Source organism: Gekko japonicus, unplaced genomic scaffold, assembly GCF_001447785.1.
Source record: "Gekko japonicus isolate JY-2015 unplaced genomic scaffold, Gekko_japonicus_V1.1 scaffold6696, whole genome shotgun sequence".
Lineage (NCBI taxonomy): Eukaryota > Metazoa > Chordata > Lepidosauria > Squamata > Gekkonidae > Gekko > Gekko japonicus.
In genome coordinates this window covers 9,341-20,208 of record NW_015164834.1, presented here as the reverse complement: position 1 = coordinate 20,208, position 10,868 = coordinate 9,341, and the positions used below count along the sequence as shown (strand labels likewise).

General features: G+C 46.7%; 1 protein-coding gene across 1 annotated transcript in view; it reads left to right on the top strand.

Annotated features, from left to right (window-relative positions):
• The window catches only part of LOC107109187 (p53-induced death domain-containing protein 1-like), a gene marked incomplete at its 3' end in the record, with an annotated part of 14,398 nt that overhangs the window by 2,522 nt on the left and 1,008 nt on the right, over positions 1 to 10,868 (top strand). The window contains exons 2-6 of the mRNA XM_015409755.1: positions 484 to 897; positions 3,556 to 3,759; positions 4,890 to 4,944; positions 7,532 to 7,733; positions 10,252 to 10,374. Of these exons, the coding sequence (XP_015265241.1) occupies positions 484 to 897; positions 3,556 to 3,759; positions 4,890 to 4,944; positions 7,532 to 7,733; positions 10,252 to 10,374 (998 nt within the window). The remainder of the gene's footprint in view (positions 1 to 483; positions 898 to 3,555; positions 3,760 to 4,889; positions 4,945 to 7,531; positions 7,734 to 10,251; positions 10,375 to 10,868) is intronic.

Genomic DNA, 10,868 nt, shown 5'->3' with positions numbered 1-10,868 from the left:
GCGCCAGTGTTCCCTCTAAGCTGAGTTAGTGTGAGCTAGCTCACAGTTTTTTTAGCCTCCAGCTCACAGATTTTTGTCTTAGCTCAGGAAGGATGGCTCCAGAGCAAACTGATTTATGCAGCAGCCAAATGGCTCGCTCACAACTTTAATGCCAGGAGCTCACAAAGTAGGATTTTTGCTCCAGGACTCCACAGCTTAGAGGGAACATTGCCCCCGCCGCCACCTCCCTCGCCCCCCCGCCTCGTCCTCCCGCCCGGCGAAGTGGCCGAGAGAGCGCGTGGCCTGCCGCCGGCACCGGAGGGTTATCTGGAGCTTTTGATTAAATTAGCTGCCGGCCCCCTCCCCAAAAAGTCTTTAGCTACGGGGCTCTAGAGCTCCATTTAGCCTTCTGTGTGGTTTCATAGCAACTATAAATGCTTGACTGCAAATGGAAATCCTTGTAAACGAGAAAACTTTCCTTCTTGGATTGTCCCTATCTTGCAGGTGGCCATGCCAGGGATGCAGTTGGCGCTTGCCAGAGAGGACTGCTGACCTCCTTACCTCAAGGACTTGGGCACCTCCGCAGCCTTGTCCACCTAGATCTCAGTTTCAATCGCTTCAGTCTTCTGCCTCCCTGCATCATAGAGTTGGCTAGCCTCACAAGTCTCTTGGTGTGCCACAACAGCTTACAGGGCCTGCCTGAGGACTTTGGTCGGCTCACCAAGCTGACTTTCTTCTCTGCCATGAAAAATCAGATCAGCGGTCTGCCACAGAGCATAGGGGAGCTGGCGGCACTGCAGACACTGGACCTCTCTGAGAATTCACTGGACGCACTCCCTGAAGAGATTGGGAACCTGCAGAGTTGCACAGAGCTGGATCTGTCAGGAAATCGGTTAACAGGAATCCCCAGCTCTCTTGGTAAGATATGCACTTAAATCAGAGAGGGCAAAGGAAACAGCTCCTACTCCAGCTGGTAAATTATATTACAGCTGCGGTCTCAAGCAATGTTCCCTCTAAGCTGTGGAGTCTTGTGAGCAAAAATTCCACTTTGTGAGCTTCTGGCATTAAACTGGCGAGCGAGCAGTTTGGCTGCTGCATAAATTAGTTTGCTCTGGAGCCCTCCTTCCTGAGCGGAGACAAAAATGGGTGAGCTGGAGGCTAAAAAACTGTGAGCTAGCTCACACTAACTCAGCTTAGAGGGAAGACTGGTCCTAAGCACATGTTTAGGATCAAGCTGTACAGCTGACATTCCATACACTGCTACTAAGAAGTAAGTCTAGTTGGACACAATGGGAAGTACTCATACAGGACTGGGTTTGTTTATTAAACATTTCCGATCCACTTTTCAGCTGATAACTGTCAAAGTGATTTATGGTAACATGAATACATTAAAAATAATAAAACATGAAAAATGGTTAAGAATCACAGTACCTATGTCACCGTCAGCAGAGAAAAAGGTAGGGGCACCACCATCTATGGCTGAAAGGTCCTCTCTGAAAGAAAAAGAAAAATCACCTAAAACTGCCAGCGGGAAAGATCTGGCAAATCTCTGATGAGAAAGAGTTCCCTAGAAAGTTTGTGGGACTGAACAGGCTGTTTACTGAAAGTAGGCAGTTCTATCTCTGCTGCTGGTAGTGCCACCGGTAAAAGGGCCTTATGTATAGTAAGTATAAAGATAAAGGTAAAGGTTTCCCTTGCTCAAAAGCCAGTCAAATCCGACTCTAGGGATGCGGTGCTCATCTCCGTTTCCAAGCCGAACAGCCAGCGCTGTCCAGAGACGTTTTCGTGGTCATGTGGTCGGCATGACTAGATGCCAAGGCGCACGGAACGCTGTACCCTTCCCATCGAAGCGGTGGTACCTATTTATCTAGTTGCAATGTCTTGCTTTTGAACTGCTAGGTTGGCAGGAGCTGGGGCCAGAGGCGGGAGCTCACTCCATCATGCGGCACTCGGGTCTCGAACCGCCGAACTACCGATTATTATATTAGTATATTATTCATTTGCTATTAAAGACAGTTGTAGTTCCTGAAAGGATGATAAGGAGACATTTGAGAATGACTGCAAGAATATAACATGTGCTTCTTAATTATTCTTAAATCTGGGGTCCCATATTCAAAAAGGAGACAAACTGGGAACTCTTCTCTTCGGGACTCTAAGTTCTTAGGGCTTCCTTTCTGGTTTCCTTCCACCTCTTCAGTGGATGCTCAGCTGCACTCAGCATTCTACGCCACCTAGAATCTGTTCGGTCCCTGCCTCTGTGTAGGTGCCGGGGGAGTTCTCTGTAATTTACACAGGAGTTTTCCTGCATATCGGGAGACAGCCAAGTATATAAAAATCCATGCCTTGTCTGTGGGCATCCTGGCTTTGCCGCTGTCGTGGTTGGCAGAAACTACCCAGTGTAATATTAGCTATGGGAAAGTACAATAATGCTGGCACAGGATGCGTACCTGTGACCTTCTGCATAGGATTTGACACACCTCAGATACATGTGCTTTCCCCCCAGTTCAAAACTGATGGTTAACTGTCGCAACACAAATTGCAGCTATTTTGTGGAGTGTTTTTTACCCAATCTAAAATCATTTGAGATATGTCTCTAACACGTAGTGGTACTGTTTCCTATTTTCTTTCACTGAACTCTAGTAGACCTTGATTCATAGGTTTTGAATGGAACTTTTTTTTTAAAAAAATAACTTTTTATTTTTATAAATTTTTGCAAAAGGTAGCAAAATATAACATAACTGTAAACTAACAAATAGTAAACAAGAGCAATAAAATATTCATTACATTTGGTATTTAAAGCTAACAGAAAGCCATTACTCTATATCTTACTGGGATCGTCTTTTTCAACAAACTCAAAAGAGGGGAACCAGCGTTCTAAAAAACTGGATTGGTATAGCTGGTTTTCAGTCACTCATATTTGGTTGGAAATGTGAGAATAGAACTTTTAAAGCAAACCAAGACCCCTGTATGTCTGTGTATTGAAATAACACAGCGCAGTGGACCCCCTTCATATAGGAAAACATCCACCTAATGTTAAAGTACTTTGGAGTCCAACTGACTTCACAGTGGAAAAATAAATCACATGTTTAACTCTTTGATAATGAAAGGAATGGAATTATAAAGTGACTTTGATTACATTGTGCCCTTGGAATGTGAAGTGTTGCTCGCTAAGGAAAATGTGTGTTGTGCCTTTGAGTTATTGACCTCAAATGAAAATGTGAAAATATGAAAATATTGACCTCAAAGGAAAATGTGTGTTATGCCTTCGAGTTATTGACCTCAAGCGCATAGGAGGATTCTTTCCCATTAGATTTTTACCTATATGTTCCACATTTGCCAGATGCATTGCTGCAAATTCCTTTTTGCAGGTATAAGCAATTCTCTACTGTAAGCAGGTACAATATGAGGGCACTCTATGAAGTTTAGTAGTGATTTGTGGGTAGATAACTAGATGTTGTGCTTCAAGCAAGATCCCAAGAACTTTGTAAGGTATTCTGGGAATAAGTAGAGGAGGAGTTGTTATATTTATCAAGGGCAAGATTGATTTTTTAAAAATATTCCGGTTCCGACTTGCAGGCAATTTGCAGTTTCTGCAACGGCTACATCTTCACAGCAATCTTCTGGTGACAGTCCCCGCATCCCTTGCCCACCTTCCTGACTTGTCCAGGCTTGATCTGCAGAACAACAGACTGCGCGTCATCCCTCCAGAGATCGAGAGCTCTCCATTTGTGCATCTCCGCGGCAATCCTCTAGGAGAACCCGAAGTGCCTCTCCAGCCAGGTAAATTGCCTGTTATGCTTGATTTGTCTGACGAACAGCTGCTGTCGCTTTGATATGCTCTCCTATTAGACTGTGTTTTGCGGGATGCATGCTGACCGACTGAAGATCTGGTGCAGCCTGCATGCTTGATTTACATACACAGACAAACAGATTTGCATAATGTTTACTGCTATCAGCTTTGGTAACATACCTGCGTTACCTGCTTGTTTTTTTCTGTAACCTTGTCTTGGAAGACTAAAGCCTACGGAACCTGGGTGCATCTTTTCCTAAAAAGTAAAGGTAAAGGTTTCCCTTGCTCGAAAGCCAGTCGAGTCCGACTCTAGGGATGCGGTGCTCATCTCCGTTTCCAAGCCGAAGAGCCAGCGCTGTCCGAAGACATTTCCGTGGTCATGTGGCCGGCATGACTAAACACCAAGGCACACGGAACGCGGTTACCTTCCCACCGAAGTGGTACCTATTACATGAGCTCACTCCGTCATGCGTGTCCTGGGTCTCGAACTCCTTAACCACTTACCTTCCACAGCCCACAGTTCAGCCTCTTAACCACTTGAGCCACTATATTATTAATTTGGACATATGGAGTTATCTTATACCAAGTCACTACCAAAGCTGCTCTCCGGGGTTTCAGGCAAAACAAGTATTTCCAACACTTGCTGCCTGAGATGCTTTAACTGGATTTGTTCAGGATTGGGCCTGGCATGTTCCATAACCAAAGCATGAGCTCTGCTGTTGAGCCATGGCTTTCTGTAACCCTGCAATTTATGTTGTGCCATCAATGGGCTTGGCGCTTCACACCCTATGTAGGGTAACCCTGCATAGTTTCTTGCTGTAGCACCCCACCCCAAAAAACCACTGCTGTTATTTTCTGGGTGATTTTATTCACAGTCACTAAATTTGCGTAAAAACCTTCACCCCAGGCATTCACTGATTTTTATTTTTAACGTGCATGCTTGCAGAGTTTATTTGACGGAGAGCCATACCACAGGAGATGTGGTTAACCTTCTGCCTCAGGTGGCATAATATTTTGCGGGCAATCCTACTGAAATAAGGCCTACCGAAGTACCGTCTGCTTTCCATTTAGGTTCATATGAACAAGCCATGGTCAGACTTTGTTTTCTGGTTTATTGCAGATGACTCCAGCTCAGAAGAATTACGAACACTGTTTCTTGCCGCTGGTGAGGATAGGTATAGTTCTTTTAGCTTAAAGCTTCCTGGGTTTAGTTTCTGTGTCAGAGCCTCCTACTAATTCAGTTTGGGGATGGTGCCCAAATTGTATTCTGAGGACATGTAGAAACAGTCATTCATAAGAACATAAGAGGTGCCAATGTTGGATCAGGCCAAAGGCCCATCCAGTCCAACACTCTGTGTCACACAGTGGCCAGAAATACCAGTGCCATCAGGAGGCCCCCCAATGGGGCCAGGACATTAGAAGCCCTCCCACTGTTGACCCCCCCAAGCACCAAGATGACAGAGCATCACTTGCCCCAGAGCCCCTATCTATACCTTGTGGCTAATAGCCACTGATGGACCTCTGCTCCATAGGCTTATCTAATTCCCTCTTGAAGCTGCCCATGCTTGTAGCCGCCACCACTTCCTGTGGCAGTGAATTCCAAGTGTTAATCACTCTTTGGGTGAAGAAGGACTTCCTTTTATCCGTTCTAACCCGACCGCTCAGCAATTTCATGGAGTGCCCACGAGTTCTTGTATCGTGAGAAAGGGAGAACCTCTTTCTCTACCTGCTGTTTCCCATGCATAATCTTATAAACCTCAATCATGTCACCCCTCAGTCGTCGTTTCTCCAAGCTAAAGAGCCCTAAGCGCCTTAACCTTTCCTCATAGGGAAAATGTTCCAACCCTTTTATCATTCGAGTTGCACTTTTCCCAAAGCTATATTCATTCGTAGGCAGTTTTTTCACAGTTCTTATTATCAGGTAATAAGTCTCACCTCAAGCTCTTCTTGCTTTTTAGACAGTGATACTGGGAATGAAGCCCTCTGTCCTGAAAACCCTCCTTCTTAGTACTGAATATGCTACAGGGTCAGTGTAGTGTAGGCGTGCGCAGTCGGCTAAACCAAGCCCCCAAAATACCAGAATCGGTATTTTCCAGAATTTTTTTCCAGCTGGTTAGTGAATCGGCCATTTACTCAGCTATCTGTAAATGGCCACCCCGAATATTTTTGGGGGGCCGCTGGATAGCCACAGTTACAGTTCACTTTGGAGTTCACTCTCTGTGACTAGGCTTGGAGGAGGCCTTTAAAGGGACCATTGGAAACAGTGGAGGAGGGGGTACCTTCTTCTGGGGCCCATAGAATTGGACCCCTTTTTTGAAACTTGGAGGGGTTTTTGAGGAGAGGCACAAGCGGCTATGCTGAAATATGGTGCCTCTACCTCAAAAACCAGCCCCCGCCCCAGCCCCAGATATCCCCAGATCGATTCTCCATTGTAGCCTATGGGGACCATTGACTATAACGGTTCCTGTAGAGTATAATGGAGTTTAAAAAATATATTCGGCAATCCCAAATATTTCCCGAATCCCAATACCATACCGATATTGGTATTCAGGGATATTGCGAAATACTGATATTTTGGGGGTTCAATATACCTGAACTCGGAAAATACCGATTATTTTTGTGTGTGTGCACAACCTTAGTGTAGTGGTTAGAGTGCCAGATTAGGATCTTGGAGACCCAGGTTCAAATTCCCCCCTCTGCCGTGGAAGTTCACTGAGTGACTTTGGAATAAGTTGCAGAGCTCCCCCCGCCCCCCTGGTCCAAAACAGTTCAGTGGCACCTTTAAGACCAAGTTTTATTCAGGTACAAGCTCTCCCTCCTCTGTGAGGACAGATCTGCATGTCCCCCCCCCATGGGTAGCAATCCAAAACAGTCCAATGGAGCCTGAGCGGTAGGTGTTGCCTTCTGGCACACTTCCGGTGACGTCAGGGGGCGTGGCATATGCAAATAAGCTATGCTAATGAGCTCCTGCACCTCTTTTTCTATGAAATGACCCCTGATAATGAGTCAGATATTCCACCTAACTCAGTATGGCCTGCTCTGATGTCGGCAGACAAAAGTCTTTCTCAGCACTTGCTACCCAGTACCTTTTAACTGGAGGTCCCAGGGATTGAACCTGGGATCTGCTGCACGCAATAGATCTACTCCAGTGGCTCTACTGCTGAACTGTAGCCATTTTGAAAGAATAGCAAATTTGTTTTGTCAGCCATCCCCAGTATATTCCAGAATCCGGGGCTGTAGTGCTGCTGAAGAGGTTTAGTTCCTCCAACTCCTTTTAAAAATGCTACCTATTTCTTTGGTAGCTGAGGTCAGTGTTCCCTCTAAGCTGAGTTAGTGCTGGCTAGCTCACAGTTTTTTAGCCTCCAGCTCACACACTTTTGCCTTCGCTCAGGAAAGGAGGGCTCCAGAGCAAACTAATTTATGCAGCAGCCAAATTGTTTGCTCCCAGCTTTAATACCAGTAGCTCACAAAGCAGAATTTTTGCTCACAAGACTCCCCAGCTTAGAGGGAACTTTGGCTGAGGTATGTCGACTGGCAGCAAAGTCTGGATCTGAATGAATGGCAGGTAGGATACTTTAGCTGATAAGGTTGGGAAAAACTTAATTCTAGATGGAGCAAAAGTATACAGTATTGCAGTAGTCTTCTAACTGGGTTAGAATTCTGTCTTAATGCCTTTTGTCTGTTTTGACTTGGAAAGCTCATTGAAGAATAGTCAGTTGTGGCGTTGTGACAGCATCGCTGCTTTTTCCCCTGTTGCCTTAGGTTTACCGTGACTCCAGAAGGATGTCAAGTTTTCCTGACTTGCGGTGTCCAGTTTTGCTTCCCCCGGGGGGCGGTCGCTTCTTCAGTAACCATTTGCTTCCAAAAATGCTCCCCTGACCCCCAGTGGGTGACACTGAAACATCATGACATCCTACTAAGCCAAGTCCTGGAGTTGCGGCCACATGGGATTGAATTCCAGGAGGTAAGAGCTTGCAAAGAAAGTAGTGGAGTTCAGACTTCGAACTGTGCTCATGATCTAGAAGCTGTTAGCGTGACAAAATGGGGGGGGGGGTTTGGCTAGCCAAACCTGTGGCCACTGATTACGTTTGCAGGGGTCATTTCGTAGAAAAAGAGGTGCAGGAGCTTATTAGCATAACTCATCAGCATAACTTATTTGCATATACCACACCCCCTGACATCACCGGAATCTGTCAGAAGGCAACACCCACCGCTCAGGCTCCACTGGACCGTTTATGATTGCTAGCTATTGGGGGGGGGGACATGCAGATCTGTCCTCGCAGAGGAGGGAGAGCTTGTACCTGAATAAAATAAGGGTGCCGCTGTGCTGGTTGGGACCGGGGGGTCTGGGGGGAGTTCTGCAACTTACCTGGCTGCTTCTTGCTGTGACTGGAGGCTGCTGGGAGCAGGGGGTGGGGCTTGTTGCATGTGCCCGCCCCCTGGGCTCTTTACTGCCGGAGCTCCGCTCCTGTGCGCTCCTGCAGGAAATGACCCCTGCATTTAGGTCACCGATAATAATGGCTGATCTGCTTTGAATGAACCGCCTTGAAACGACAAATCAATGTTAAAGAGGTGTGACTGAATTTGAGCCAGGTCTTGGTGAGGCTCAGCCGCCATACCTGTGTAGAGAGTCAGGGATCAGCCCTGGAGCGCATGATGCAAGACTCGAGTGCCTCGGAACATGTGCCAGATGTGGGAGAGCCAGTTGTAGAAAAGAAGGGTGGGATTTCCAGTTCAGAGAGCCTGGTTCAGATGGATGTGAATCCAGGCCCATTCTAGAAAATAACTGCTGAAAGTGTCCCACGTCTTATTCTGTTCTAAGCGGTTTATTACGTTTAAGAACAATAAAACAAGGAAGCACATAAAGCCCGTTAAGAAAACAGATTTGTTAGAGTAACTGTTGGAAATGCAAACATAATGTAGGCACTTATTTCCATGCATGGTGGAGGTGCGCTGTTGTACGAGGATTTTGGCAAAAAGTCCACACGGTCGTTAAAGCATTAATGAAAAGGGACATACCATTATCCCCGGAATTTTTCTTGTTAAACATGATCCCGGATGACTATTCGGAAAGTGATAAATATATACTTACTTATGTGTTAACTGCAGCACGTATTCTTAATCAATGTTAAAGAGGTGTGACTGAATTTGAGCCAGGTTTTGGTGAGGCTCAGCCTCCATACCTGTGTAGAGAGTCAGGGATCAGCCCTGGAACGTGTGATGCAAGACTAGAGTGCCTCGGAACATGTGCCAGATGTGGGAGAGCCAGTTGTAGAAAAGAAGGGTGGGATTTCCAGTTCAGAGAGCCTGGCTCAGATGGGTGTGAACCCAGGCCCATTCTAGAAAATAACTACTGAAAGCGTCCCACGTCTTATTCTGTTCTAAGTGGTTTATTATGTTTAAGAACAATAAAACAATGCAGCGCATAAAGCCCGTTAAGAAAACAGATTTGTTAGCAGCTGTTATTAAAGGACTGTTGGCTCAAATAAGTTACAGTAAGCCACCTGCTACAAGTAATCTTCGCTTTTACCCTGGTGCCCTGGCTCCTAAAGCTCAAGGTAAGTACTAAGGTTAAATAACAGAAAATGAATTGCACAGAATAAAACCCTGTCACATTAAAAATCTCCCATCTCCCTTCCAATGTATCCCGGACTCCCTAAAAGCCAGTTGTGGGCATAGTATAAGTATGATTGCTACAATGTACGTTGCCCAGCCTGTAGACCAATGGTTCAAAAGTGGACATTCACGGCCTCTCCAATTCACAGTAGGATTTACCCACTTCCAGGGGTCATTTCCTGCAGGAGCGCACAGGAGCGGAGCTCTGGCAGTAAAGAGCCCAGGGGGCGGGCACATGCAACAAGCCCCACCCCCTGCTCCCAGCAGCCCTCAGTCAGAGCAAGAAGCAGCCAGGTAAGCTGCAGAGCCCCCCCCCGGCCCCCCGGCCCAAAACAGTCCAGTGGCACCTTTAAGACCAAGTTTTATTCAGGTCCAAGCTCTCCCTCCTCTGTGAGGACAGATCTGCACGTTCCCCCCCCCCCAATAGCTAGGAATCCAAAACAGTCCAGTGGGGCCTGAGTGGTGGGTGTTGCCTTCTGACACACTTCCGGTGATGTCAGGGGGCGTGGCATATGCAAATGAGTTATGCTAATGAGCTCCTGCACCTCTTTTTCTACGAAATGACCCCTTGCCCACTTCTGATGTCTGGCGTATCAGTTGGAATCTTCCCTCTTCTCTGCAGTAACTGTTACGCTTTCTCTGTCTTGGTGATGCAGTATGCCCAGTTCAGAACATCTGCGAAATCGTCCCGCTTGATTTACTAGTGCTTATGAGACTCAGGAGCAGTATGATAATCTAATCTTATTCCCACCCCAACTGCTGTCTTTTCCTGATGTCCTCCTCTTGATCGAAGTAAGCAGAGTTAGGACATGTTTCCTGTACTGTATTGACTCCTGCAAACTGTCTTGTTCTGTCTTGCCTGGTAGGAGGTGCAGATCTGGATGCCTTATGCCTTCACTCAGAGCCTTCATGAGCGTGAGGTCGTCATCCGAACCTTCAGTGGGCAGAAGTGGAGTGATCTAAGGTCCAAAGTGGAATGGAAAGGGAAGGTAAGCCAACTAGATTGAGCGTTCCAAAACCGACCAGTTTAAAGAGAGCACGGGTCTGTCATGAAGTGGAGTCCACAGCGTCTGCCCTCCTCTTCGTATTGGCAGGATATTGTCAGAACCCACAGCTAGGAACGGTTATACTTTTATTGCAAAGCTATAGATGCAGTTATAGGAGCTGCGGTGGCTCAAGTGGTTAAGACGCTGAACTGCAGGCTGTGGAAGGTCAGTAGTTCAGCAGTTCCAGACCCGAGTCTGCCACACGACGGAGTGCGCTCCCGTCTCTAGTTCCAGCTCCTGCCAACCTAGCAGTTCGAAAGCAAGAAATTGCAAGTCGATAAATTGGGACCACTTCGGTGGGAAGGTAACAGCGTTCCGTGCGCCTTGGTGTTTAGTCATGCCGGCCACATGACCACGGAAATGTCTTCGGACAGCGCTGGCTCTTCGGCTTTGAAACGGAGATGAGCACTGCAACCCTAGAGTCGGATTCGACTGGC